Source organism: Mytilinidion resinicola, assembly GCF_010093595.1.
Source record: "Mytilinidion resinicola strain CBS 304.34 unplaced genomic scaffold BDZ99scaffold_16, whole genome shotgun sequence".
Classification (NCBI taxonomy): Eukaryota; Fungi; Ascomycota; class Dothideomycetes; order Mytilinidiales; family Mytilinidiaceae; genus Mytilinidion; species Mytilinidion resinicola.
In genome coordinates, this window is record NW_022985452.1 from 43,865 (window position 1) to 70,959 (window position 27,095).

Sequence of the window (27,095 nt, forward strand, 5' to 3'; positions counted from 1 at the left end):
CACCTTGGAATCGCCAAGACCTACCGCATTCGTCCTTGCATAAACGCCCATTTGCGCCCTCCTCGTGAATACTTCGCTCTTTGTCCCATAGACACCAAAAGAAAGACAAAAAGCCACGCAAAGTGGTATTCGGCCCACCGCCCTTCCCATCGAGCCAAGACCGGCGGTGTACAATAGCATCGCTGCCTAGAGCTGACACTCAAAGAACCAACCACCGAACAAAAGGAAAGGATTCCCTAAGGAACGATCAGGGTAATTGCGAATATGCAAGTTTAATGATTGGCCACTTTCCTGAGATCTGCTTGAATTTGTTTCGTATATTAATCAAGGCCGACTGTAAATCACGCACTTTGTGGACAACGAGAAGCCTACCACTCTGGAACCAATGACAAGCTTTACATTGCACCACAGCAAATCGCAGAACTGCTGATCGATGATAGGACGGAGATGCGATTTACAACAAATCCATCACTCTACTTGAGCGACGCTCTCATAAGCATACCAAGTCTTGATACCCATACGCACTCCCAGAAGCCCATAAAGTCGCCCACCCGCTCATAAATTACAAGTTCGTATACGCAAAGTTCGCCGAGACCCAGCAAACACCTAACCCCCTTTCCCCAGCTAACTCACCACCTGATCTCGCTAACGAGATACGGCCCAATAACACAAATCGCGGTCCATATCACCGCAAACCCGCTCAGCGCCGCGAGCGGTTTCTGCAACAAGGGCGCCTGGCAGATCTTGATCCAGATGCCGTACATCGCGACAGCGAAGAAATGGTACACCAGTACCGCGGGATGCACGATGATGCCCGCGAGCAGCGAGACGGGCTCGTCGATGCACGCGCCGCCGCGCTGGAAGTACTTGAAACAGCCGAGCTGCAGCACTTTGAGGTTGAGGTCGTCAGCCGCGAAGAGGCTGTACAGCGCCATGGCCAGGATGTTGATGACGCTGCTGCCGTGCTTGCGCTTCCAGTGGAAACGCTGCATCTGCTTCAGCACGGCTTTGGTCTCGTCGAGCGCGGGTACGTTCTCGGGGCTGAGCAGCTCGCGCAGCAGCACGACGTCTTTGAAGGCCACGGTCATGCCGCCGCCGGTCAGCGGGTGGCGCATGTTCATGGCGTCGCCGAGGATTATCATCCCGGGCGTTTTTTGGGTCGAGGGGGAGAGGAAAGAGTTTGGCATTGAGCGGAATTTGCCGTGTTCGACTGCTCGCTCGAAGCTGGGTCGTGTGCATTCTGGGAGAGAGGGGAGAACGACGTTCCGTAGATGGCCCTTTACGCCGCCGTTGGCTACGGAGGCGGAGGGGAGTTTCTCGGGTATGTCACAGAGGATGCGGGTCTCGTGCGTGCCGATTTGGTAGATGAGGGTCGGGGGTCCGTCGGAGAGGATGACGTGACCGTGCCTTGGAGCTGGGAGTTCGGCGTCGATGAGTTCGAGGGCCCAGAATTTGGACCGGACTTCGGGGGCGTTGGGGATATATTCTTTGCGGAATTTGGAGGCGTAGCCGTCTGATATTATGGTAAGAGCACCGAAGTACTATAGACCGTTAGCGTAGTTCTTAACGCTTGCTGAATGAACCACGAGGGGTGGTGGATCCGGCAAAAGGTCCAACAAAAGGGTCATGGAATAGATCAGCGCACTCGTTCACTCACATAGTCTTGCGCTGATTTTGTGGTGCATTCAACTCCTAGTATCTGTCCTGTCCACCCGTTCTTGACCACATCGGTCACGGTGGACTCTACTACTGTCACGTTTGGTGTCTTCATGGCGGCAGCCCGTAGTTTTTGTATAAAGCGTCCATGATGGAATGAGCGCCCCTCTGGCCTCTTCCCTGCCTTGTCTTTGGGATAGGGGATCTCTACGGGGTCGTTGTAGTATATTACTTGGTAGCCGTAGCAGGGTATCGCGTCAATGTTTTCAAGACAGTCTAGAAGAAAGAAGTGGTTAACAAGAAGCTAGTTCAGATGATCCATTGCACATGTAAATTAGGCAATCGGTGGGAGTCTCTAGTGGAAGAAATGCCCAAAACGTCCATCCAGAAAGACACTATGCATATATAAAGAGCTTCAAAGGGAGACCAATTGAGACAATCAGAGTGGAATATGTACCCACCTGCAAGCCCCAACCTCTCCAGTGCCTCAACGCCTCCGGGTTGTAGTAGTTCCCCTACGATGCGGTCCGGTTCCTTCAGACTCCTTTCAAGCAATATGACGCTTCGACCCTGCCGTCCAAACGCCACGGCTGCAGCGCATCCTACGACGCCTGCGCCCACTATTATTATGTCGGCTTCATGGTGTAGTCGGCGGCGTTCTTCGCGCTCGTCTTTCTCGAGAAGGGAGGTAGTGGAGGAGGACGCGGGTGAATCTAGTATCATAGGCATGGTGGCGGTTGGATGTTTCGAAGCTCGGGTCAACGACGTCGCATACAGCAATTGATTACTGCGCTAGAAAGTGCGGGAGAGCGTCGAGGTAGTCACCGGAGGTATTAGTATTAAAAGGGTGCGCGTAGGGCATCAAGGAAGAAAGACGGACTTGCAGTCTCGATTTATGGCGGACAAAAGATCAAGCGGTCAGTGGCGGCCGACGCAGGGACAGTCTAAAGTCGACCGCTGGCGAATCGGCGCGCCATCAACGAATGTCCATCACACCACGGCGGACGTGCTGCCCCTGGCCGCGCTCAAAAGAGCAATAATTCGTGAAGCGGAGGCTGCCAGTCCCAACGGAAATGCCCTGGATGGGGGGCGTGCGCTTTCACATGCAAACGATACCTACTTCGCATTCACGACACCAAACTTCCAGCTCGGACCACCGCTATCAAAACCGCGCATGTATAGAAAGGCAGGGCCGACAAGCCGATTTCTTTAGTGTTTTCGAGTGTGCGATCGAGGTTAGCGCATCTTGGTGCGAGATCTGGCTACGGAGTTCGTGCATAAGCTCGTAGCATTTCCCGTCTCTGTGCCTGTCCGTCATCACGAATCAACTTCAATCGTAACATCTACCATGAGAGCAATGAGATTTACGAAAGGTGTTTTAGTAGGCTTGGTAGGTATAAAGGATAGGTGTGCCAATCTTGTCCCTCCAGTCTGTACTAAGATTATGTTTTCTCTCTCTACATCAACACCTTCACGCTGACCACAAAATCTCAGTTGACACTAAGTCTACCATTCAGAAAGGAGGTTTTATCTAGCAGGCTCACCACAGCCCTTCGGTCTTAGCACGTTGTATCATGTGGTAGTTGATGATCCATAGCTTTCATTAGTATAGTATGTAGGACGCTCTTCTCGCGGAACACACGCCCGCAGATATGAGACTTTGTACCTGGAGAAGCCGGCCGCTAGAAGCTGGCCTGCGATGACGGATCCTAGGCATGCGTTACGGCGCAAGCCACCTTGCTGTCTGCTGCATGAAGACGGCGTACAGGTTGCCTCGTTTTGTCACGAGGCACCCCTTATCGGGTCTGCGAACACCACATCGGCAACACTAGATTAATCCATTCGGGAACATGCATGGTGAGACCACTCCCTCGTTCATTATTGGTCTTTCTTCCTACTCAGCTGCAGACGATTTTATCTCCTGTTATCCTTCACCAACCTCAGCCTTCTTTAGCCCCCAACGCAACACTTGACTAATCCATTCGGGAACATGCATGCTGCGGGTGTTCCTCGTTCATCACTGGTCCTTCTTCCTACTCAGCTGCAGACGATTCTGCCTTCTTTTACCCCTCATAAACTCCAGCCTTCTTTAGCCCCTAGTCTCTCTTCAGCATCACCGACAATACTCATAACAATCGCTCACCACGCTACATTCTGATCCATAAAGCTGTCGCATTCGCTATTGAGATCAATCGGGCTTGCTAAATACTAAACCTGGGCCCTCAATAACGCTAAGCATTATGGCAACCGATAACCTCTCGGGCAGTGCCCAAATCGAACCGTTCAACTGGGCATCGCAAACAGTCGAGAACTCTAGTGCAGATGCGAAGCAAAAGCCACGGCAGTTTCAAAGAAATCCCGATGCGATCAACAAGTGGTCATCTGGGCCACCAGACACGTACGTCGACAGAGCGCCAACAGAAGACCCGGAACATATATGGCGGACAATAGCAAGCTAGAAAGCAGAGGACTCCACCGATTTTCTGAAAGTGTTTTGTTTGTTTGATCGTCCTCCGTCTCTCGATCAGGTCATATCCCGGAGACCAGCGTGGACGTTGTGGACCTACGAGTATGGTTATCCCAGCTTTTCGAGGTTCTTGAAACTTGCAGAGTCGACTCGGAAATTTCGTTGTAAATTTTCGATCAAGGATATCTATCTCTCCGCGGGAAGGTCCGAGGAGTACCCGGCCGATGCAATTGATAAAGGCCCGAATGAGTTGTGGAAAAACATCAAACAGCGCCCAATGTGGGAACATCAAAAATCTACTACGGCTACGACCCGGATCATCAAAATAAAGGATCTTTCGCCCATGGTGTTGACATGCATTATTGGCTCGACACCACGGTATGTTCACTGACTTATGCATGCGCATCTCTTGAGTATCTACTAAAGGAGTGTGTAGCGTGGACGTCAATTATGTGGCAAATTTTTTTGACCGCCATCTCAAGCTCATGAACTGGGGTAAAGTGAACTTGAACAAGTTCCAGGACATGGTGGGCAGTGAACTAGTGATGTCGATATAGAGGCGAGTTGCTGATTACATTAGGGCTGGAGGTCGTACACTCTAGAGTACCATTTCGTCTTTTATCATGTGTCTCTCGACTACGCAGAGCCCGAGCAAGTTCAACACGATCCAAGAGACTGGCGTAGATCTGCTTCTTTCGGGCGGGAGATACAAGGGAGTACTCGTTATATCCACGAGGCGACAACGTCGTTCCTTCTCGTTGGTCACTTCAGTAATGTGTCTACTTGCATCCAACTGGAAGAGGCGTACTATAAGGACCCTTACTCAAAAGGCACCAGCAGTCGATCATTCCAGTCCTTCGACGCCCACCAACCGCCAGCCATGCTCTTCCTATCCTGGATCGCTGTAGCCTTGCACCATGTGTTGTGCAAATGGCAGCGAGCTATAGATGCGGTAGACTCCGAAATAACATTTCCAGTAAGATGCTTCCAGGCGTACTCCTTCGCGCGAACTATGCCCTAATTAGAATAGGCAGAAGTGGTGTTCAGTCGGGACAGACTATGTGTGTGAAATGGGCCCATTTCTTTAATCCCGCAATATTGGTACGAAAATGGTGCTAAGATGGAATTGCAGTGCTCATGACCGATGATCTCAAATTCTCTCACGCGAAAACGTATTACTGGGCTCTACAGATTTACAAGCTTTTTGAGGTTAGCTAAGTGATGAAAGACGCACGGGCATTTGTGACAACTGACAATACTAGCAAACTCTCAGCGATACTATCGAGTCTTGGGAGAACTTCGAGAAGGAATCGCTACCTAGGCTACAGCATTCGAAGCTGGACAAAAGAGAATGGGACATCAAGATAGAGAACATCAAAGCAGGCATATCGCAACTTCGGAGCAAGACGGATAGAGTCAAAGAACGGATTAATCATGTCAAAGACCTACGTGAGGGGGTAAGAATACCAAGCGCATCACTCCATACAAAGTCCCATATACCTAATTTCTCGAATAGCTGGCCTCCGCATCTGCATTGTTCGACAGTCGCGCCGCTATTTGCCAAGGGGACAACATCCGATTGCTCACTTACGTTGATTTATTGTTTCTTCCTCTATCTTTTGGGACGGTTCGTGCTCAGTCTCGATCCCTAACGGTGTCGGCCGTCAACTGATGTTTTGCAGAGTATCTTCGGCATGCAAATCATGGGCAGTGGTAATGGAACACTCCATGCTTTTGCAATAACGCTCCCTTCGATATTTATCGGAACTGTTCTTCTTATCATGAACCTTCAGAACATCTTGAATGCCTGGGATTCCATCATTGGAGGCACGGCAGTCTGGCTTCTCCACAATATGCGCCATCATAGAAGGAAAGACTGGAAACAGCGTGCCTATCAGGTTGAGGAAGACTTCGCTGCAACCCATACACCGGTTCTCAGAACGCGGCGAAAAACAGGAGGCTGGGTATACCTTATGTTTATTTTCGAAGTAGTACTTGTCGGCGTCCCCACTAACGAAGTGCTGGTCGCTCGGGAACTCTACAACTCCCTACTCAAGAAGATTCGGACCCCACGCTCGACTCTAGCAACCGCTTATAATGTTGAGGATGCTTTAGTCAGCATGAGGACGATACTTGTCATAATGGAGGCTCAGAGGCTACGGGACGATGACGACAACAAAGCACAAAATCAACGAGCATGGAGACAATGGACCACAAAGATCGTCTTAGGAATGTTAAAAGTTGTCTGGACGCTGACCAGAGTTTTGTTCCTTCCGATATGGATACCTCTTCTCGTCATCGAGTACCTTCTCCTAGTAATTTACCTGCAATGGGCGCCTATGCCGCAATCTCACACTATCGCACAACAATCGGAACTAGATTCGAAAGCAATGCCACGTTCTTCATGGCTACGTGCCTTTCACATCCTGGGTTTGGATTCTCCAGTTCCTGATCCCGAGCCGATGCCAACAATGGCACCAATTCCAAGCGAAGAAGACCTTCCGCTTCGCAAAATCGTACGCAGAGCCACTGAGATGGAGAAGAGGAAGAAGAAGACGAGAAGGGCAAGCATTATCGGCACCGAAAAAACGACAAGCGCTAGTAATATGGGCAGAGGGAAATTGAGCGTGGACTTGGCCCCAGTACGCGAAAGTACCGAGGAGAATAGGGAGAGGAAAGGTCCTATATCGCCTTTATCAACGAGACCGCTCTCGCAGATCTCTATAGTGGACTCTACAGGGGCTCGGAGTTCTTGATGGTACTCATGTGCTCATATCGTTCCAGCACACTTAAACATTTTGGTTGCATTCCCGTTGATTATCCTGAAAAGAGCTGATGCCATGCCTTACAATTCGAGGTACTCAAGATCCCAAAGTTAGTCATCCGCGAATCTCAATCGGCGCGTTGGGTTTCCAGAATCTCAGTGTCATATGTTGTCAGCTACGATCATAGGTTCATGCCTACATTTATTTTGAATTACGAATCAGTTCAGACTTCTCGGAAACGAATCTAGACTCACAAATACTCTCCGCGTTTTCGTGCTCTCTAAACTTAGACTTCCTATTTCCCCAACGTGAGATTACTCCTGCGGTCTCGATCTAAAACTCAAGGTAAAGAAGATACGGCGGCGCGCGGCCCCCCCCCACTCCCCCCCCCCCCCCCCCCCCCCCCCCTGGGAAGAAATTGCAGGGAATTGGCTCTCGAGGGCGTCAAAAAGGTTAGGCAAAACGAGCACCGATAGGAATAGAAGGCCTAAAAAGGGTATAAAAACGGAGCAAAGTCGGATCTGGCGCCCGTCCCAGAGGAACCCGAAGTGGACGAGGGGAACGGGCGAGCCATGGATACGACGTCCTCTAGACCATTGTCACGGATATCGATGGCTGAATGGTCCTCGACTTAAGAAAAGCCCCAATAATGATGCCCCGAGATTCCAGTACCGCTAATATCATATCTCTAGACATACATAAACCGTGCTTCGGAACATGTAGTCAAGCATGCTAGCTAGGGGTTGACGCACGATGTACAGGGAACGACCTCCAAACATGCCCGAAAGACTCAGGAACCAAATATTGAGTATTTCACAACGCTGATACATCGGAGCTGCCCTCATCGTAAAATTCTTAGGTCAATGATGATCTAGACATGGCGCATTACTAAGATTGTATCTATAGCTAAACCCAAAAGAAACTATACCGCGCCCTAAACATCATGACGTGGGACATCACTCGAACCATGTCGAGAATCAAAAGGTTTATCTACTGAGCGAGATATTTCTCACACCCATGGCGATGAGTCGTCGCGACTCACGGCCTAATTAGATGTATTCGTCGTGGGCCGCGTTCGGCAGATGCTTTTTTGTTCTACGCTAGACTAACATAACTATGCAGAATATATCTGTACTGAGATACCCCTTTGTGTAGATAAGAGGGCTTGTTTGCTCTAGACTAATTCTTTCATTTCGCTGTTGGGTGTGCGGAGTTTGGACTTTGAATTTGACAAGTCAAAACCTCTATTGTGGAAGACTGCATTGCGAGTGACTATATCCTCGTCTATCGACCAACTCTAAATTGACTTCACAATGGCGCCATCCGCAGCACCAGACTCCAATCCAGACTCCTTTCAATTGAAGACCGAAGAGCCCAACTTCCCCGAGGAGAGGGAGGCTGGAAACGCTACATAGAATGGGAGCACTACCCCGAAAAGAAAAAGCAAGCCGCCGCCTACCTATCTCAATACAACTTCCCCAACGTGCGCCAATATCTTCTCAAACCCCCATTCTCTCCCCCCATCTGAACAACCTCTCCCAGTGTCCAGAATTCCAACTCAGCCCCTTTCCCACCACCAACCCCATCCTCTCAGGCATCCGCTGGAAACAATCCCACTACGCCCTCGGCACGACCCTCAAATACATCCCCTTCCATCTCCTCGTCCTACGTCCTCGCCGAAAAAGCCCTCGACATGCTCCACGTGCTCCAATTCCCCTACAACGGCGAACACCCCCGCGCGCGCCTCGTCACTTCGCCCATCACGCCCAACGGCGACCACCTCATCCGCAACCACGGCGGCATCCCCGAGATCGACGCGGGCGCCCTATACGATCGACATCGGCGGGCTGGTCAACACCTTGAAGTCCTCTTCCCGCGCCAGAGCGCCGTCGTCACCCATCCAGTGCGGCGACACGCGCCGCATCGAGCAGATCCGCGCGTACCCCGGCGAACGGCGCCGAGCTGATCAACGCGCCGTGGGGCGCCGGCGGCCATCGGGAGCGCGCGCTGGACGGGCGTGTCGCTCATCGCTCAAGAAGGCCATCAAGCACTGCGGCGGGCTCAAGCGCCCCGCCGCGGCGCATCTCGAGCTCTGCGGCGCGGATGCCGACTTCCAGAAGGGCCAGCAGGTGCAGAACTACGGCGTGTCGGTGCCCGTTGGCGGGAAGGTCAAGGTGAATGAGGTGCTGCTCGCGTGGGAGATGAACGGCGAGTCGCCTGCCGAGGATCCATGGTGTACCCGCTGCGCACGGTGGTGTTTAGGTATGTTAGCGCGAAGGGTTGGAAGTAGCTGTATGAGATTTTGCGCGATTTGATGGGCCGGTGCAGATGAAGGAGTATCTTTGCTATACGCCGCAGATTGGGAAGCAGAATGCGAAATATAGTAATGGTTTAGTATCCAGGATATGCCCGTCAGTTCGGCTGTCATGACGCCCGTCACGATGGAACAGATCGTGCATGATGGGACTATCAAGCTACGGGGGTGGGCGTACAGCGGCGGCGGGCACTGGCCGGAGCGTGTAGAGGTGAGCTCGGATGGCGGAGGGGTGTGGTAGGAAGTCCCGGATGAGAACCTGTCGGAGAAGTACTATTACGCGTGGAGGTTGTGGCAGATTGATTTGCCTGTTGATGCGGAGGGGTGGTTGGACTTTTGTGTGAGAACGTGGAATAATGCCTTGAACACGCAGCCAACGTTTGTGAGGAGTGCTTGGTGAGTCTCCTTTTTGCTTCCTGTCTCTTCCTGGTATTTAGATAGAAGGGCTAACATTTTGAACGGAGCTGGGACCTCCATGTCACGTCGTCGTGCCATCGCATCAAGATCTACAGCATCAACCACTCTCGTCCAGCAACAGCGGCGCGACTGAAGTGGCTAGAGGAGGAGGGGATTACAATCTTGCCAATTACGCAGCCCATAGAGTTGAGTCTTGAGAGCGACGAGGATTATGATAGGGAGATGGAAAGGAAGAAAGGGCGCGATCCGATTGAGTAATTGGCAACGAGTGTTTAATTTCAACGAGGAACTAACGAAACCAATGGGGCCGCATCTTCCACTGTGAAAATTATGAGGGAGGGGTACCTCATGCTTGACTTCGCAATACCGAACTCACAGACCTACTCATCCATTATCGATTCCGAAATCGTGCCCAGCATCACCATTAATGCTCATTACCATGCTTCAACCTTTACCGCTTACAGAAAGGTGGCTTTCCGGCCCAGGACATACTTACCTACCTCCCTACCTTCCAGTTTCAATTCCCCACCCAAGCATTCTCAACATGCCCACCATGTTCCTGTTCCCCTTCAGACGACGTCGCAGTTGGGAACAGTTCCGCGACCTGCCCCTCAATGCTCCTTCGCGGCGCATCTGTGGTCTCGTCGTCCTCGCTGTCGCTCGCCTCCGCAACAGGATTATCGGAATAGCGCCCTCCAGCCGATAAGAAGTCAATCGCGCGTCGCGGATCCGTCGTGTTCTGCTGCTCCTCATCGCCATTCGTGATTTTTAGTCGGTCAGGGAGGACGCTGTGAAGCCAGGAGGGGCGGCGTAGTCGAGGATTGACGATGATGAGCAGCTAGGCAGTATTAGTCTCGCATGTCCGATTTGAGAGTGTTGTTTCTGGGGAGAGTATGTCTTACCTCCCACACAACCACGAACCCCACTACTCCCATCAACAGCCCAGCCAATCGTTGCTCTTCGCCCTTCCATCTCCCAATGCACCCAACATTCCTCTCATACCTCACCTCACACGCATCAATACCATGCGTCTTATCCGGGAACGGCCACGCGCGGTCATGCGAATTCATGAGTCCGCAACACTGCAGCGCATTCTGAATCTCCTTAATCACATCGCCATTCTTAGCTGAACGTAGCGCTCGCCACCGGGATTCGAGGCCGCAGAGAAGGTCAGAGGCCGGGGCAACGTGGGTGCCAAGCAAGCTGATTAGGACAGAGGAGTAGATCAGGATGACCGTGTTGATGACGACGATGTAGGGTGGCGGTGGAGATTTGGAGAGCAGGGACTTTTGGCGTTTGAGGTGTTGGTCGGACAGGTAGTGGCTGACTTGGATGAGGAGGCCGGATATGAGGGGGAGAGCAGCGGTGAAGCCGGAGAGAGTACGGGGGATGGGAAGGGCGAGGTGGTTGGCGCGTGAGGTTGCGTAGCTGTGGGGTTTGTTAGATGAGTAGGGTGACCTGAGTTGAAGAAGGCCTGACCTGGCTAATGCGGTGATGACAACGAGATACTGTACATTTCATTAAGCTCCAATAGTCTTTCATGAACTACAGAAGAGTGTCTTCTGGGCTACTCACAATGATGCTTCCAGCCGTGACAAGCTCTTTCCTAGTGTACGCCATTTTGGGACTGAATCTCGGGATAACGCCCAACTCCGCGGACTGTTTGTCGAGGATGCTGTAGGTCTGTAGGTATTTCTGGGACTCAACGCGTATACCGCCTTTAACAGTCGGACGGTGCAGCTAATAGCAGAGGAGAGATTTGAAGATGATTTTATTTTGAGCTTGGGAGGTGTCCGGTGAGCGAGGGAAGGTGCGAGGGGCGTGAGCTGGCGGACCTCGATGCTGGTTGGTGATCAAACATGCGGGGTCGCCATCAAATATTCCTCTGGGGTGGTTGCACAAGATGCAAGAAGTGAAACAGACGGCTACGGACGGAATACCTTTGTAGCCAATCAAACAAGATAAATGATAGATGGAATGACAAGGATCGTAGACGGACGCGTGCAGACAGGATTATCGGCTCACGCGGCTGATATAGCCTCGCTGCAACCCTCCATTTTCTCGGACGTTCCTTGTATCTTCAGCGTTTCTGTGCAATGCTTCTGGAGCTTTTTAATATCGGCCGCGATCAAAAGTGCGCGTGAAAACGCGTCTAACATTTCCTTATCCAACCTTGAAGGCAATACTTTCACATTTTCTCACCACACATTTCTTGGCCACCGCGTCGTCTATCCACTCAAAACAGGCCCCGTACCTGCTTGCATTGCCTGCAATGGTTAATGATGTCCTTCCCTCGGTCTCTCACTTCCACAGCACAGATGTCGTCTAATTGCTGGTCGGATCCGGTGAAACGCGGCTGATAGTAGCTGCGGGATGTGAAGGGTTGGGGTCAGAGGTGCATCGAAGGTGAGTGTGAGAGCAGGGCCACTTCGGGGTATGGCACAGGTACTCGGAGCGGTTAATGAGAAGGTGGATTGGAAGTTGTACGCTTCACCTATTCTAGTCTACGAAAATGATTAAGTAAGGAGCATCACGTGGATTTGGTGATCTCCTTTCAACGTCATCAGTCGCAAAACCACTCGAGCTTCTGCAAAGGTACGGTTCTAGGAGGCATATCACTACTTCCGTAGACTTGTGATAGGACTATCTTGTCTCCCGCGCATGGCACTTCCCAATTTCTCTCAAGCATCGTAGATCTCAATTTCGATATAGTTCACTAAGTATTAAATGCGGTAATTCTGCTCTCTACTATCATACACTTCGTGCTAAAAGAACTCCCATTCTCCGACTATGCAGACATCAGCGCCACGTCGCGCGCTGCTTTTTCGTGGTATAATGCGTAAAAACGTATAGAACAAAGGAAAATCCATCTAGGAATCATCAGCCAGACTTAGCACCCCTATTGACGGCCGTCTTAGTAGTTGGTGGCAGGGGTAGCGTGGGTGTTATCGTAGCCGTACGGATTGACAGCGCCCCCGGTGGGAGCGGTGTGATACCCGCCGACCTTGTGGCCGTTCTCGTGAGGAGCAGCTGGGGCAACGGTGGAGCCGGTGTAGCCAGTCTCGTGGGATGGGCGCACATCGTGCTTGTCGGCCATGAGGCCAGCAGGGACACCAGCACCGACAGTTCCGAGCTCAGAATCGCGGGCAACGGTGTTCTTGGGCTTGCGCTGCCAGAATTTGCGGCGGCCGCCGCTTCCGGAAGTGTAGTTATTGGATGGGCTGGGTCCGTAACGCTTGTCCTTCTTGTGCTTGCGAGCAAGGAAGACCTGAACGAGGGCAGAGATCAGGAAGAGAAGGCTATATTCGATTAGTACTTGAGATAAGGTGTGGTATCTGTACTGTGACTTACGCTCCGAGGATCGCGACAGCGAAACAAGCAGTATTAAGACGGCAAGCTGTGCCGAGGCTGACAGCGTAAGTGACGTTGCTGGAATCGTTATGCTTGTTGCCGAAGCCGTTTGGACCGAACCCGTTCTTTGAGCTCGATTGGCCGGTTCCAAGAGGGGTATTGACATTTCCGCTGCAGCTGTGCGCGCCGTGGCGGGTCATGACTGCAATGGCAACGAAGGCGCCACAGAAGAGAATATCGAGGAGAACGGCAATGAATGCGAAGAAAGTCTTTCCTCCCAGAAAGCAGGTGAGGAGGACGGCGAAGATGAGGTAGAGAACAGCAGCGCCTGAAAGGCCCTCAACCGCCTTCTCCCATGTTGGGATATGGAGATTCCGATCGGCGAGAACTGAAAGGAAGTAGGAGTAGATGCCGAGGATTATGCCAGCGCAGCAGAACTCCACGGCATAGAGGAATGTCTGAAACAGCTTCAGCAAGACTGCCATCGCAAATATACTGGACGTATGCTTGGCTGGGAAAAGAAGGGGTGGGAGAAGGGAACTGGGGGACCGTGAGATACGATATAGGCCAGGTAGCTTGGTTGGTTGGTGCAAGGTGGTTGGGGGGCGAGGATTTATACCTATGTTCGAGGGAATGAACTGGCGACGCGCAGCCGCAGAGGCCAGCATCCATCGATGTCATAGAGATGGCCCGTGCGCCAAATAGAGATTGGCGATGACGTGGGGCCTCCACGACGAGCCAGGTCAAGCCACAGTACAACGTCGTCGCCTTGATTTTGCACCCTCGCCATTGGCCTACGCCGCCGATCGCGACCTCGTAATGCGGGAGATCGGATCGAGGCCACCGTGGCCAGCCTTGGCGCGTGGCTGCGATCCTGATTTCTCCGCAGCGCCCCTTGGTTGCCGTGGACCCTTTACGACGCCATCCATCATGCCACCCAACTGTCGACGAGCAACCAAGGAAGTTCTGTTCCGTTTTGCCGAGTCCCCTGTTGCACGCACATGTCACGCATCTCCTGTTGCTGCAGGTAAAAGTTAAGGTAGCCATTTCACAGCTTCACGAATCACAGCGCTATCCACGATTGAGACCTCTGGCGCCGTCACATTTTGCGCTTAGCACAGTCCTACGCTAGATGAAGGAAATGAAAGCGACACAGCAATACTCGCTCAATTTGCCAAACACCAGTGCAAGAAATCCTGCCAATTGAAACACAGCAGCCAAGTCCGGTTATAATCCGCCACTCACTTCCACCAACACCTTCACCTGATTGTCTTTGTCGTTGATGAGCGTTTTGAATCCCTTCTCTTCCACCTCGTTCAACTTGATCTTTTTTGTAATCATACTCTTTGGGTTCATCTTGCCAGCAGAGATGGCATCGATGACATCTTGGAAATCTCCCTTCACAAACGTCGCGACCGCAGTGTAGTGCCTCTCCTTAAACACCAAGTCGTTCGGGTTTATTACTGCTGGCTTCGCCCAGATAGCCACGTTCACGATGGTTCCGCGGGCGCGTACTGCGTGGATAGCTTGATCGAGACCCGCCTGCACTCCAGCGCAGTCGAAGACGACATGCACACCCTGCTTCTCGCAGAGCTCTTTGCATCCGGTTACTATGTCGTCCTTGGTCGGGTCGAGAACATAGTGTGCGCCGAACGATTTTGCGAATTCTTTCCGGCGAGGAGACACTTCCGAGACGATGATCTTCTCACAACCTCGCGCCTTCAAGGCCTGGATCACCGCGAGACCAATAGGACCTCCTCCGAGGATGAGAACCGAGTCTCCGGATTTGAAAGGGCTGACCTTGACCGCATGCCAGCCAACAGAGAGTGGTTCGACGAGCGCTGACATGGGTTAGCTGTCAGACATATCTATTTAGGCGAGATGCATCAACCCACCTCCAACGTCCAATGGCACATTATCCGGCAATCGATATAGCGTTGAAGTTGGAACAACGATATGCTCAGCCAATCCACCTCCCCAGCCTGTACAAATTAGCATGTGCAAAGATCTCTATTGGTTGTAAAGAACGCTCACCGCTCAATCCGATGAACCCATTGCTGTAGCAGCAGTTTATTAGTCCCTCGAGGCATGCACCGCAAGTTCCGTCATAGATGATTGGCTGCACCACCACTCGATCACCCGGCTTGTAGTCGTCCACCCCCTCTCCAACCTCTTCTATCACGCCGCTGAATTCGTGACCGAGGGTCAGTGGAACTTTCTCGCCAGTTATAGGATGTGGTGTTGTTGGGCATATGTTTGGGCCATCGAGGTATTCGTGAAGGTCTGAGAACGTCAGTATATCATTCAGACCAGCAGTGTGATGGGTTATTACCAGTTCCGCAGATGCCCACCCATGCTGGCCTCAACTGTTCAAACATTAGCCAACATGGTCACGACTGTGCATAGCAATTATCACTGACCTTCACCTGACCCTTTCCCACCTTGGGGATCGCAAGATCCTCATATCTCAGATCCAATTCACCGTGGAATCGTACTGCTTTCATAGTTCTGTTGCCACCAGACACTGGCGCCGAGTATGTTTCCTGCGGAGCCATGGCTTGGATAGATCAATCGAACGGCGAACAAAGGGTATGAAACCAACGACCAGTAACAGAATATATATATATATTTACGCTTGAAAGATATTTACAACGCCAGAAAGCACCGATTCATCCTGCCGCCGGCTCTTATTTATATAGCCGTCGACTCAGCCCCCTTAGCTTGAAGCACGACGGCATTCAACATCCAGCGGCTCCTGGGCGCCCAACTTACGTCCGCCATTGACCTGCAGCGTGGTCCAGAGCGGCCAATCTGGGAATTCGGATTACCGCATGCGGCAATACGAGGGCGATCTCCCCGCAGCGAGCTATCACCGGCAGACCTTCCTTCAGACGATCGCGGGGTTGCGATTGTCACTTGACCCGGAGATTTATCTGGGGATTCGCCACGATGTCCTTGTTACCAGGGGCGAGTAGTCTTCGACGCCTTGCAGCCGGGTTGCCCTGAAGGTTCGTGAGAGCATCGCGAGCCAGATGATACGTTCGCTTGCGTGTGGATGCTGAAGGACAGCAAGCCAGGCTTTCTCCACTTGAGCTCGGGGCAGGCTGGACCGAGTATAGAGGACGGTCCGATTGGACGGGATCGAAAATATCTTAACGACTTTCGAAGAGCCATGGGAGCCGGGTGTCGTTCGGGACACATCGTCGGCTCGTCTTTCGGGAGAACGAAGAATCACGAGAGCGGATGCGAGCAAACCTCACGTGTCTCGGGCTAGAAGGCTGGACTGAATCGAGACAAAGAGGGCACTGCATGTGGAATATTCCAGCTCAATCGATAATTGGTGGACAAAAGGCGGCCAGCGCCACCGAGCAGCTCCAAATTCTAAACTCTCAACGGCCGACGCTGTCGACCATTTTAAAGGACATTCACAGCCATCACATGCTAATTAGATCACAAAGCCGCACACGGGAGCGTGCGGGAGACAACACCTATATATCCACGGGGAAAATCTGAGTCTGGACGGGAGATCTAGGCTAGAATCCAGTGAGGGGCAAATATTACGGCCGCCGCGGGCCCTAGAGCAACTCTCGAGCAGCCCGCCATGCACCGCATCATGACCTCACTACTGGCGGAACTGAAGTTTAATCCTTCACCCCAGCTAGAGCTGCTGTTTATCCTTGTGTCCTTCGTAATACGATACCCCTCCCTGCCCCTCAGTTGAATTTCTAGTGCAAGCTTCCCCACCTCACATTCCACATTTCAAAGAACAGTTATCACCTACAATCCATAAGAAGTCACAATGCCTTACCCAGAGACCACCACGGCATTTGTCGTTACAGACATCAAAGACGGGAACTGGACTAAATTCTCCAAGCAGGAGGTATAGCTCTCTACTCACACAGCCTCATAGAGGGGCAAACCTCTACGCGTCCATTGACTGACTTCCTCCAGCTCAAGCTCAAGCCCTTCGAGTCCCACGACATTGACATTGCCATTGATGCCTGCGGTGTCTGCGCCTCGGACGTCCACACCATCACCGGTGGCTGGGGCTCTGAGATCCCACTTCCCCTCTGCGTCGGCCATGAAGTGATCGGACGCGCCGTCAAAGTCGGCGATGCCGTCAAGGGCGTCAAAGTGGGTGACCGCGTTGGCGTTGGCGCGCAGATTGGTGCCGATTTGACTTGCAATAACTGCAAGGCCGATCAAGAGAACTATTGCCCGAACTCAATCGACACATACGGCGCCCCGTACCCGGATGGAACCATCTCGCAAGGTGGATACTCGAGCCATATCCGCGCGCATGAGTACTTCACCTTCAAGATCCCAGACGGACTGGACACGAACCTCGCAGCGCCCATGATGTGCGCCGGCTTGACAACCTACAGCCCGCTGGTAAGGCTGGGATGCGGCCCGGGAAAGAAAGTCGGAATCGTAGGACTGTAAGCCCTCTTTCACCCCACACAATCTCACTTCCTAACACCACCCCAGCGGCGGCCTCGGCCACTACGCCGTTCTCTGGGCCGTCGCCCTCGGCGCCGAAGTAACCGTCATCTCGCACTCCCCCTCCAAGAAGGAAGATGCTCTCAAGCTCGGCGCCAAAAACTTCATCAGCACAAAGGACGACAAGTGGGCCGAGCCCTACAAGTTCAGCCTGGACTTCATCATCAACTGCGCCGACGCGACCGACAAGTTCAACCTCCCCGACTACTTCTCCACCCTCAAGGTCAACGGCACCTTCCACATGGTCGGCTTCCCGGACAACCCGCTGCCTAGCATCATGGCGCAGGACTTTGCGCCGAACGGGTGCTACATCGGCGCCAGCCATATTGGAAACAGGCCCGAGATGGAGGCGATGTTGGAGCTGGCGGCGAAGCAGAAGATTAAGAGTTGGGTGCAGACGATTGATATTAGTGAGGCCGGGTGCAAGGAGGCGGTGGAGAGGGTGTATAAGAATGATAATGTGAAGTTTAGGCTCACTTTGACTGGGTTTGATAAGGCGTTTGGCAAGAGGGCTTGAGCGGGCGATTCCTGAGAATGCCATGAACTCGGGTGTTTAGGCATGAGTGGTATTGAGGTCGGAGAGAAAATGGCGCATGGGGGGTATCGAGCAGGAGCTCGGTACAGAGTGGCTGCGGTTTTATGCATACGCATATATATTTGATGAGTAGAGAGAATGAGAACTGTTTGAATTGATCTGTCCATAGCTTCATTGTGAGTTGCTGAGAATTAACGTATACGTAAAGATTATAATAGTGGTTGGGGAAGTTTGAGAGAGGTGAGGCAGGAGGAAAGGTAGGAGCACGTGCGCAGGCGTCTTAGCGTCATTTCTTTATTTACCGCGACGGCCAAAGTTCTATCTCTCCACGCTCGTCTTCAACCTTAATTCTACCACTACACTGTTAAAACCCTGCTGCGAGAACGACGACGATTCTGTTGGCTTCAATTTCAATTCTGTACGGCATTCTCAACTTAAATGCACAATGCTCGTCTAGTTCTAACTTAGAAAACAGCCGTCTCATGAAAGAGCTACTATAAAGGTACCCAGACAGACAAAGGCAGTCTCCAGGAACAACAACACGAATGCCTGCTCAAAAATAAAGTTCGAATGCCACAATAGTGGCGCTCCAAGCTACCGTGGGCACAAGCCAGTCACATTTGGGCCGACCGATACCAGCCATGTCTACGGCGTCCTTAGCCTCAACGGGCAAAAAGCGCAAGGTTTCTCATCTTGTGTACGACTATACTGCATACTACACTTCATAATTCCCAAGCTAACATAGTTAACCAGCGACTTCTCCGACACTACAATTGTCGTCCTCACGGTCGGACCCGAAAAGAAGCCCTACAACATATATCGGGAGCTACTATGCCAGCATTCGCGATACTTTCGCAACATGTTCAAAGGCGAATTCAAGGAAGCCAGCGAGAAGTCAACAAACTTACCAGACACGAGTTGCGAGACGATTGAGGACGTGATGCGATGGATGCACTCAGGCGTGCTGAATGTGGATACGCTTAGACGTGCTAGGCATGAAGACGAGGACAATGGTACTGAAACGGAGGAGGGCACATCACGAAATCGCGACGAGAAAGGAGAAGGCAAAGATGACAAGGACGATGACGGCGATGCTGGCGAATCTGATGCCGGCGAAGGAGCAAGTGATGACGAGGGCAAAGATGACACTAGCAGCAACGGAGGCATTGAAGACGAACTCGACGTCTTGTATGCCGCTTACCTCGACATCTACATCTTCGCAGATCAATACGATGTCCCCGACCTCCGATTGACAACCTTGAAGACATGGCAGCGACTAGACGTAGAATCTCCATCTAGAGAGAAACCGCTCGGTTCTCTAGTGAAGAGGGCATTTGCAAGCCTTCCCGCGAATTCGCCGCTATGCAAATACCTCATAAGGTCTTGCGCGTACAGATGGTCAACGCAATGGATCCATGAGCAAGCCAGATTCGATCTACCTTATATTTTTATGATCGGAGTCATGGCTGCCAACTCTCGTTCGATCGGCCAGACTTCCAAAGCCCTTTTGACCAGCTGGTGCTGGTTTCATGAACATGGTACTAAAGTCATTCCTGATGAGTGCATTGCTGAGAAGGAAGAGCTGATGAAGACTCTAAACGATGCCACGGGAAAGAAGGCGGAAGCTACGAAAGCCGAGCCTGTGAGGCCACAACAGAATACTACTGCCAATGCAGCAATTGTACAGAAGAGGAGGAGGGTTTAAGCACACTCCTAATCGGGAAGCACTCGCTTGACGCTTTCATGATCCTACAATTTCATAAAGTGCCAAAGGAGGACACAATTAACGCAAGGAACGAGCACTTTCTGGACTCAAGAGGGCCAGCTATATGAATGGTTCGGATATGTTCTAGGGTCTCAGTGTTTCCACGACAACGCCTCATATATCAAAGATAGCAAGTTAGAAATTGATGACCAGACTACGGGAGTAGTTCTCATGAGCAGAGCGCCATAAATTCAGCGAAGCTTCCATCGTAGGCTTTGATTAGATAGGACAACCTCTGAGCTAGTAGCGCCAATGGTTGCCCACCAAAAAGAGGTTCAAGCTATTCTCTATGTTCATTTCATTTTTACTTCATCGGCTCGTTGAACACTACACCACCTAGAAACAAAATCTTCGCCCACTTTCTTGCTTCTGTCCAGACCGCTCGGGCATAGTATAACAAATCCAACTAGGGTGTTCAAACCTGGAGGGCGGCAAAGAGTAAGGGTACAGAGTATTAACACTAAATCCACCATGCCACTGTTCTCAATGCTTCACAGCATGCCCAGAGATCTGAAGAGATGGAAGATCTTAAGATGTTGCACTGAGCGAGCGAAACAAGATGTCCAGACTCATGTCCTGATATTGTCCTTCGAACTGGTCTTCTCTCACGTGGTGCAAGCCACAATTCAACTTGGTCCTAAATTTTATGTCTCTCTTAAAATCCAGATACCTCAGTGGCCCTCTGCTCCACCAAAGTACATCCACCATTCACATTCACAAAATCGGCTCCACTATCGCCGCCTGACCTGGCGCTTTGAAAAGATCCACGTGACCCTCATGTTACCCACCAAACCGCCCTCCGGCCATCCGAGGACGGGTATAAAAAGCTCCTTCCCCTCGATCCAACTGTCAACTCCAGACCACTTCCACTCCTCGATTCAAATCGGCGATGTTCCAAGATTATGCTTGGAGATCTTCGAAGAGTGGAATAGTATTGACACATGGCAGAGGTGCAGGTTTCCATAAGTACGAGCGCACTCTGTTGGTTTGCAGGCCGTAGCATCTGAACATTGACAGAACGCGACATTATGTACATGAAAGCGCCCTGTTTGCTACCGGCAGTGATTGCTGTAGGTGATTGTCATAATCCAACACACTCCACTTTGAACTGCTCGACATGACTGTCAGGAGTAGCTCTACGGCCAGATAGCCGTCTATTCAATATGCAGCCCAATCTTCACTAACACTTCTTTGCGTTCGGATATATCTGAAAGCCTATTGGGACATCTCAGACAGTGATGAAAGAATATGCATTATTTTAGGAAGACACTGGACGGTTAAGTGGCTGGATATCCCCAAATCGACCCTGTAGCACCCATCTACCACGGCAGGGGGTCGCTCGGCGAGGTATAAGGCAGGTAAAAATGATAGCTCTCAAGTTCTTTTTAGGACTGTTCGAAGCACTTCTGACAGCAGCAAAACAGTAGCAAAAATGTAGAAGAAGAAGAAGAGCTCAAGACCATGAGCCTGAATTTTTAATTCCCTTTTACCCAACCCAACCCTATGCAAACAAGCATTTCAGCCTGTAATGAGAGAACTACGAGAAAAAGGAGAAGAAGTGGCCACCGAACGTGCTTATTGGTACAAAGCGGCCTACCCAAAGGTCCTACCCAAAGGCCCCAATCCCGAAAAAACAAAAACCCGCCCTGTGTGCAGATTCAGCAACATGTCCAACGCCTACCACCCCCCCCTCCCTCCTCTCCCACCACGCCACCTATCCCCAAAGTTCCTATCCCCCTCGCGGTCAAGCCTGCCAGCCATGCCGCCACCGCGGTAGCTGTCGCCCCTAAAATCTCCCCTAAACCCACCTCTGCCCCGATACCCCCCTCCGCGCCCACCCCACCCTTGCACAGCGCCGGGTCCAAAGTCCGGCCCGAATTCCATCAAAACGTCCTTTTCGAACCCGTACCGCACCTTCTCGTCCAACCTTCCCCTCCCACGGCCACGAATATTGGAATCCGGGTCCCAATTGCGGCTCGTAGCCGCTTTGAGGGCATCGAGACGCGCCTCCGCACGCTCTGGCTCAACAGGTTGGAAATAGAGCTTAGGCTTCGCGGTAGTAGAGCTGAAGAGTTTATCGAGAGTCTGGAAGCTCTTCGTCGGGTCCGGCGCGGGGGCCTCGGCGTCACCAGCCTTCGCCTGCGTCCGATCAGCCGTCAGCGGGATCGAATTGGCGGTTGTGAGAGCAGAAGCTCTGCGTTCGGCCGGGCCACGCGGGCCAGTCGGCGCGTTGGGCATGCCGAGTCCGCCTACGTCTGGTCCGCCCCTATGCGCAGAGATGTCGATGGAGCCGCGACCGCCATTCGCGCCCTCTTCCTGGAAAACGGCGCGGGCGGGGACGTCGCCATCGCTGCTGGGGATGTAGGCGACTTTGTATCTCCTAGCCGGGCCGCGACCGCTGCGGCTGTCGCTGGCGGCCTCCTCTTCGGTCTTGATCCAGCCTTCAACGTGGTCTTCCGGCACGAAGTCCACCCAAAGCGACTTGCGATCGCGCTCGGTGGGCCAGACAGCGCCATGAAGGGCTGTGCGGACGCGGGCAGCTGCGGAGATCGAGCCGAATACCACGAAGGCGTGAGTGCGGATTTGGTCGAGGAAGAATGTCTTGAGGACGGTTGGGTCGGGATCTGAGGATGGCGGAGAGGCTAGCGCGATGAGGTGGTTGCGCAGGGCAGGGAGTTGCAGAGGGCGCATGAAGTTTCGGATGTAGATGGCTGCAGTTGCGGGATGCAGACTTGGTGATACGGAACGATCAGTGTCAGAATCTGCGACGGGCGGGGTGGCGGTAGTGGGTGTTGGTTGTTCGAAGAGAGACTTGAATCGGGAGGAATTATCCTTCTCGCTGTCCCGTTCGCGCGCCGAAGTTCCAGCTGGAGCTGGTTTGGAAGCTTCGGGAGCTTCAGCTTGCTCTTTTGCAGAGACGGGGGGTGCCTCCGTCTCAGGTTCTGTAGCCTTATCCTCCATAACCACATCTCCATCCAACTTGTCCTGCTCTTCCTCCATCATGGCGTTCTGCTCAATGTGAACTACTTCTTCGACACTTGGCTCCAACCCCTCTCCGCTCGTCCTTAACTTCTTGCTTCTTATGTCGTCGGCCTTGACGTCTGGTGAGTTGCTCCTCCTCTTGCGCTTCTTGCTATCTGCCTCCATTTCCTCGGAATTGAGGCGTGAGGGCTCGACGGAAGGCTCGACGGATGGTGCTTCCACCGCAGCAGGCAGCGGTACCTCCTTCTCGACAGTCTTTGCCTCGTTTTCGGCAGGCGGTGGCGTTGCAGGGCTGGCTTCTTTAGCCGGAGGAGTAGGCTCTTTCGGCGGCGGCGTAGGTTCTTTCGGCGGAGGAGTAGGCTCTTTGGGTGTCGGTGTCGGGTCTTTGGCAGGAGGAGTATCTTCTTTCGCAACCACTATAGGCTCCGTCTCCGGCGGCGCATCATCCGTGACAGGAACGACCTCTTCTACCCCCTTCTCCCCCTTCTCCCCCTCCCCCTCCCCCTCCCCCTCCACCTGCACAGCCTCCCCACCCTCCATCACACCCTCCCCCTTCTCTCCCCCCTTCGCCGCCGCCTCACCAACCCCATCCCCACTCCCGCTCTTCCGCCTCGCCTCCTCCGCCCCCATCGTAACGCTCGACGCCGCCGGCGACGTGCCCTCCTCCTTGGCTTTGTCCAGCGTCTCGGCACCCCCAGCGCGATCCGCCTCCTCCAGCTTCTCCACAATCTGCGCCTTGCGCGTCAGGCCCGTCGACGAGATGTTGCGCTCCTTGAGCAGCGCGCGCAGCTGCAAAACGGTCTGCTTGGTGTAGTCCATAATGGGGCAAAAGGAATTGGTGGAGGAAAGGTGAAGAGGTGAAGAAGGTCGCTTGTTCTTCTCTCCAACAGTCGCGACAAAGCGGCCCCGTCTCGCGCGTCTCGCGCTAGCGGCTTGGCGGGGCTTTGACGTAGGGAGTGGCTGGTTGGTTGGGTGCCACACTTCGTGGGGGCTTTCATGCAGGAGGGGCTTTGTGCGGTTGTTGAACGGGTTTGCAGGCACCGATGTCTAAGGTAGCCCTGGGAAGTTTATCGATTATTCAGATTGTTTCTGTTGAAGTGTCTAAAAAGCCATTAAAGCACGTCGAACGGCGACAGACCAGGTATACACACTTATCAAGTGTCTCTCAAAGGACCAAGTTGCCTGGAACCTTTGATGTAGAGTTCTCGTCATGGACCTGTGTAGACTCTTCTACCACTGGCTGTGGTACCTTGATATATGATCGGAGCATGAAGCGATGGGTTACACCTCCAGTGTATGTGCACGTAATTACAGGAGGTACCAGCGAGGGCTTTGCTTAATAAAATCAGTACCTCAATGATATAACTGTGCACTCTCTTCTGACGCCGTTTAAGGTGGCCCGGTGAGTTGTAAGATTGCTTAACTTCAATGCCTTGTTGTATATCATGTCGGGTGGAGGTGCGAGCATAGGTATAGCACTTTGTGAGTGTTTGAATATAGTCAGAAATAGAATTGTATGCACAGGAACACAATAAAAAAACCAAAGCAAGTGTGCCAAACGCCGAAATCGCCTCAAGTTAAAGAATGAAAATCTCCACTTTTCCCAATCCCATCCGTCGCAACGCGTTCATCTGTAATTTGAGCCCCTTTGGCTCCATTTACCTACATCCTCCATTTTACTATTATCTAAGCTGCCGCAGCGATCGGGGTCGCTATCGGGATGGAGGGCACAATCGGCTCCGGAGCCGATTCGACCTTGCCAGCCGCATACCCCTCAAATTCAATCTCTCTGGGGTGGACACCCACACGCTCCTTGGCGAGCAGATCAACCAAGAGCGGGGAGGGCTTGTTGTCCTTGTCTGAGAACATAGCCTGGTGCTTCTTATACTTCTCCACGCTTTCAATGTAGCGGTCGAAGAGGTATGCCGAGTCCATTGGGCCGCCCTTAGCCTCCGGATGGAACTGCGCGCTGAAAATGGGGCGCGAGTTGTGGATCATGCCCTCGTTGGACTGGTCATTGAGGTTGGTGAAGTATTCGCGCCACTCCTCGCCCAGGGTAGTTGGGTCAACGGCGTAGCCGTGGTTCTGGGAAGTGATGTGGCATTGGCCAGTAGTCAAATCGAGGGCGGGGATGTTATGAGCACGATTGCCATACTTGAGCTTGATGGTGCGGGCACCAGAGGCGAGGGCAAGTAGCTGGTGGCCCATACATATGCCCATGATGGGTACTTGAGACGTCTCCATCAATTTGCGGAGGTTGTAGACGGTGGCTTGGCAATGGGTTGGGTCACCTGGCCCATTGGAGATGAAGACACCATCAAAGTGATGAGCGACCTTGTGGATCGGGTAGTCGTATGGGAAGCAGGTGACGCTAGCTCCACGGGCAACGAGGCTGCGGAGGATGTTCTCTTTGACGCCGCAGTCAATCAAAGCCACGTGCATATCTCCAAGGGCGGAGTGAACGTGAAAGGGGGCCTTGGTGCTGACTCGGCGAACCAAATTAATGGCTTCAGGATCGATGAAGGCCTCGTCTTCGTCGGCATCGTACTCCTCTCCAATGGTAATACGGGCCAAAGAAGAGCCCTGCTCTCGGAGGTAAGTCACGATAGCACGGGTGTCTACCCCTGAGATTGCGGGAACGCCCTCGCTGGCACACCACTCAGCCAGACTCTGGACAGCTGTCCAGTGACTGTGTTCGACAGCATAGTCCTGGACAACGATACCCGCAGCCTGGATGTGTGGGGACTCGAAGTACCTGAGCAAGCCATGCTGGTCCCGGGCCGAGGAGGGGACTCCGTAGTTGCCAATGAGAGGCTGGGTGAAGACGAGAATTTGTCCGCGATAGGAAGGGTCGGTCATGGATTCGGGATAGCCAACAAGCGAGGTGGTGAATACGGCTTCGCCAGAGATGTTCGATTTGGCGCCAAAGGACTTGCCGCTAAAGATCGGTCCATTCTGAAAAATGGCGGTGAGTGACGTGGAAACATAGGACGCGGCTGCGGGATGCAATTATATACCTTGATTGTGAATGTAGCCCGCTCAAGAGGGGCAGCAGGCGTCGCTCGCGCCCTCCTGAGTGGTTCTAGTGCTTGACGGGGAGTGTTCTTCTCGACCGTGGCTAGGAATCGGGATTGCGTGCGGGTTTGGATCGCTCGTCCCAGGACACTGGCAGACCGCAATGGAGAAGGCTTGAAGACGTGGGCGAACATGTTGAGTGGAGATTGTTACAGAGATTGGTATTCCGGGTTTGGCGTAAAGGGTTTCAATTCGCGGAAGCCTTCCACAGATGGTCTGGTGGGTGGTTAGCTGGGCCCGGAATGTCGAGGTGACATCACACGTCCGGACGGCATACCTGAGATGTAGTCCTACAGAGATGTCAATTAGCCATGGTCTATACCAGAGAGCGAGGCAGGGGGCGGATGTGCAAATGTGAAGTGCGGAGTCGTTGCTGCAGGGCGTGTTGGGCACTCGGTGTGTGATCGGGGCGATAAGAGGATGAGTTGTGCTGTTGGCGGACATACCTGGGAAGTGAAGAGGGTCTGAACAGCACGCATAAGCGCGATAGGAGGACCTGGTGGGAGTTGAAGAGGGCGAGCTGGGGCTCTGGCAGGCGGGCTGGTAGCTGTGAGGGTCGGGCAAGCTTTGTGGAAGAGACTTGCTGTGACTATCACGAGAACGACGAAAGCCGCTGCGGGGGCCGCCAAGCGCGTTCCAGAGTGGCTAGAAGAGTGGAGGGATGACGGAAGCCGCCTGAAATTTTCACACCTCACGCAGCCGGCACACATGCACCAGGGGAAAATTCTGAACAGCAGCTCCAGTAAACGATGGCCACAGGCCGTGGTGCCGTTGCTGGGCGAATTCAATGGCCGCTGAAATGCCCGTTGAGTGAGTGCTACTTTTCACGGCAATCAGCGCCAGTGCTAGTTTTTGGGACAGAACAAAACCTCCACACAAAGACGCCACTATGTCCTTTGTGTAAGTAGTGCTGTTACCTTTGTATCTATTCTCACCAAAACCTTGTGCCACACTTTCATAATCTCCAGGCTTTGCGGAGAATTGAGGTCGCTGCAGCTGTCTACCAATCACAGTGCTCATATATATATGGCACTTCTCGTGAGCACAGACAAGCGTGATCTTCCATCATGTTTTCATCATTCTTCGAGTGGGTGTCGCCATCTGATGTCGCCCAGCGAGCTTGCCAGTTGTTCAAAGTGATGAAATACATATTTGGAGACTGCCATTGAGGAACTCCAATAGCTCAGAACTCTCAACTATATATGTAAGAATGCCAAGAGTCGTCAGTTCACGAGCCCCCAGATATCAAACTTGATACCAGAGGCCGT

At 52.6% G+C, this 27,095-nt stretch overlaps 10 protein-coding genes across 10 annotated transcripts; 4 read left to right on the top strand and 6 right to left on the bottom strand.

Moving 5' to 3' along the window:
• Positions 1 to 404: 404 nt before the first annotated feature.
• On the bottom strand, positions 405 to 2,492 carry BDZ99DRAFT_91122 (squalene epoxidase). The gene is made up of 3 exons (XM_033729019.1): positions 2,118 to 2,492; positions 1,658 to 1,932; positions 405 to 1,541 (listed from the first exon to the last, which is right to left on the bottom strand). The coding sequence occupies exons 1-3, from the start codon at positions 2,383 to 2,385 to the stop codon at positions 630 to 632; spliced, it is 1,455 nt and encodes a 484-aa protein (XP_033573125.1). The 5' UTR covers positions 2,386 to 2,492; the 3' UTR covers positions 405 to 629.
• Positions 2,493 to 4,400: 1,908 nt separating this feature from the next.
• Positions 4,401 to 7,153, top strand: BDZ99DRAFT_448849 (uncharacterized protein; the record flags this gene model as incomplete). Its single annotated transcript, XM_033718084.1, has 8 exons — positions 4,401 to 4,501; positions 4,560 to 4,650; positions 4,704 to 5,099; positions 5,154 to 5,184; positions 5,256 to 5,332; positions 5,386 to 5,580; positions 5,640 to 5,750; positions 5,806 to 7,153. 8 exons carry the CDS (start codon positions 4,401 to 4,403, stop codon positions 6,877 to 6,879), a joined length of 2,076 nt encoding a protein of 691 aa, XP_033573126.1. The 3' UTR covers positions 6,880 to 7,153.
• Positions 7,154 to 7,831: 678 nt separating this feature from the next.
• BDZ99DRAFT_490130 (uncharacterized protein) lies at positions 7,832 to 9,877 on the top strand (the record flags this gene model as incomplete). The annotated part of the gene is made up of 7 exons (XM_033723035.1): positions 7,832 to 7,872; positions 8,218 to 8,371; positions 8,438 to 8,738; positions 8,773 to 9,121; positions 9,284 to 9,434; positions 9,471 to 9,598; positions 9,667 to 9,877. The coding sequence occupies 7 exons, from the start codon at positions 7,832 to 7,834 to the stop codon at positions 9,875 to 9,877; spliced, it is 1,335 nt and encodes a 444-aa protein (XP_033573127.1).
• Positions 9,878 to 10,136: 259 nt separating this feature from the next.
• Positions 10,137 to 11,239, bottom strand: BDZ99DRAFT_394567 (uncharacterized protein; the record flags this gene model as incomplete). The annotated part of the gene is made up of 4 exons (XM_033715904.1): positions 10,137 to 10,457; positions 10,522 to 11,047; positions 11,099 to 11,127; positions 11,195 to 11,239. 4 exons carry the CDS (start codon positions 11,237 to 11,239, stop codon positions 10,137 to 10,139), a joined length of 921 nt encoding a protein of 306 aa, XP_033573128.1.
• Positions 11,240 to 12,335: 1,096 nt separating this feature from the next.
• Positions 12,336 to 13,601, bottom strand: BDZ99DRAFT_448853 (uncharacterized protein). Its single transcript, XM_033718085.1, has 2 exons — positions 12,971 to 13,601; positions 12,336 to 12,918 (listed from the first exon to the last, which is right to left on the bottom strand). The coding sequence occupies exons 1-2, from the start codon at positions 13,453 to 13,455 to the stop codon at positions 12,534 to 12,536; spliced, it is 870 nt and encodes a 289-aa protein (XP_033573129.1). The 5' UTR covers positions 13,456 to 13,601; the 3' UTR covers positions 12,336 to 12,533.
• Positions 13,602 to 14,066: 465 nt separating this feature from the next.
• Positions 14,067 to 15,624, bottom strand: BDZ99DRAFT_465818 (GroES-like protein). Its single transcript, XM_033720635.1, has 5 exons — positions 15,391 to 15,624; positions 15,303 to 15,336; positions 15,005 to 15,253; positions 14,866 to 14,952; positions 14,067 to 14,811 (listed from the first exon to the last, which is right to left on the bottom strand). The coding sequence occupies exons 1-5, from the start codon at positions 15,523 to 15,525 to the stop codon at positions 14,198 to 14,200; spliced, it is 1,119 nt and encodes a 372-aa protein (XP_033573130.1). The 5' UTR covers positions 15,526 to 15,624; the 3' UTR covers positions 14,067 to 14,197.
• Positions 15,625 to 16,769: 1,145 nt separating this feature from the next.
• On the top strand, positions 16,770 to 17,987 carry BDZ99DRAFT_394214 (GroES-like protein; the record flags this gene model as incomplete). The annotated part of the gene is made up of 3 exons (XM_033715877.1): positions 16,770 to 16,850; positions 16,883 to 17,409; positions 17,459 to 17,987. 3 exons carry the CDS (start codon positions 16,770 to 16,772, stop codon positions 17,985 to 17,987), a joined length of 1,137 nt encoding a protein of 378 aa, XP_033573131.1.
• A 360-nt stretch (positions 17,988 to 18,347) lies between these two features.
• Positions 18,348 to 19,887, top strand: BDZ99DRAFT_91315 (uncharacterized protein). Its single transcript, XM_033729020.1, has 3 exons — positions 18,348 to 18,423; positions 18,481 to 18,702; positions 18,759 to 19,887. The coding sequence occupies exons 2-3, from the start codon at positions 18,647 to 18,649 to the stop codon at positions 19,708 to 19,710; spliced, it is 1,008 nt and encodes a 335-aa protein (XP_033573132.1). The 5' UTR covers positions 18,348 to 18,423; positions 18,481 to 18,646; the 3' UTR covers positions 19,711 to 19,887.
• A 1,560-nt stretch (positions 19,888 to 21,447) lies between these two features.
• On the bottom strand, positions 21,448 to 23,571 carry BDZ99DRAFT_479446 (uncharacterized protein; the record flags this gene model as incomplete). Its single annotated transcript, XM_033722233.1, has 1 exon — positions 21,448 to 23,571. The coding sequence occupies one exon, from the start codon at positions 23,569 to 23,571 to the stop codon at positions 21,448 to 21,450; it is 2,124 nt and encodes a 707-aa protein (XP_033573133.1).
• Positions 23,572 to 24,291: 720 nt separating this feature from the next.
• Positions 24,292 to 26,381, bottom strand: BDZ99DRAFT_448862 (carbamoyl-phosphate synthase-like protein arginine-specific small chain). The gene is made up of 4 exons (XM_033718086.1): positions 26,274 to 26,381; positions 26,105 to 26,117; positions 25,770 to 26,043; positions 24,292 to 25,707 (listed from the first exon to the last, which is right to left on the bottom strand). The coding sequence occupies exons 3-4, from the start codon at positions 25,959 to 25,961 to the stop codon at positions 24,439 to 24,441; spliced, it is 1,461 nt and encodes a 486-aa protein (XP_033573134.1). The 5' UTR covers positions 25,962 to 26,043; positions 26,105 to 26,117; positions 26,274 to 26,381; the 3' UTR covers positions 24,292 to 24,438.
• Positions 26,382 to 27,095: the final 714 nt, after the last annotated feature.

Excerpts from the sequence above, each read along its gene's own strand:
- BDZ99DRAFT_91122 (XM_033729019.1), bottom strand. The coding sequence starts at position 2,385 with ATGCCTATGATACTAGATTCACCCGCGTCCTCCTCCACTACCTCCCTT. Across the intron at positions 1,933-2,117 it reads GGAGAGGTTGGGGCTTGCAG|ACTGTCTTGAAAACATTGAC; the intron begins GTGGGTACATAT and ends TCTTTCTTCTAG. Across the intron at positions 1,542-1,657 it reads CAAAATCAGCGCAAGACTAT|TACTTCGGTGCTCTTACCAT; the intron begins GTGAGTGAACGA and ends AACGGTCTATAG.
- BDZ99DRAFT_448853 (XM_033718085.1), bottom strand. The coding sequence starts at position 13,455 with ATGGCAGTCTTGCTGAAGCTGTTTCAGACATTCCTCTATGCCGTGGAG. Across the intron at positions 12,919-12,970 it reads GCTGTCGCGATCCTCGGAGC|CCTTCTCTTCCTGATCTCTG; the intron begins GTAAGTCACAGT and ends AATCGAATATAG.
- BDZ99DRAFT_465818 (XM_033720635.1), bottom strand. The coding sequence starts at position 15,525 with ATGGCTCCGCAGGAAACATACTCGGCGCCAGTGTCTGGTGGCAACAGA. Across the intron at positions 15,254-15,302 it reads GGTGGGCATCTGCGGAACTG|ACCTTCACGAATACCTCGAT; the intron begins GTAATAACCCAT and ends TGACGTTCTCAG. Across the intron at positions 14,812-14,865 it reads TGTGCCATTGGACGTTGGAG|CGCTCGTCGAACCACTCTCT; the intron begins GTGGGTTGATGC and ends AACCCATGTCAG.
- BDZ99DRAFT_91315 (XM_033729020.1), top strand. The coding sequence starts at position 18,647 with ATGTCTACGGCGTCCTTAGCCTCAACGGGCAAAAAGCGCAAGGTTTCT. Across the intron at positions 18,703-18,758 it reads CGCAAGGTTTCTCATCTTGT|CGACTTCTCCGACACTACAA; the intron begins GTACGACTATAC and ends ATAGTTAACCAG.
- BDZ99DRAFT_448862 (XM_033718086.1), bottom strand. The coding sequence starts at position 25,961 with ATGTTCGCCCACGTCTTCAAGCCTTCTCCATTGCGGTCTGCCAGTGTC. Across the intron at positions 25,708-25,769 it reads GGGCTACATTCACAATCAAG|AATGGACCGATCTTTAGCGG; the intron begins GTATATAATTGC and ends GCCATTTTTCAG.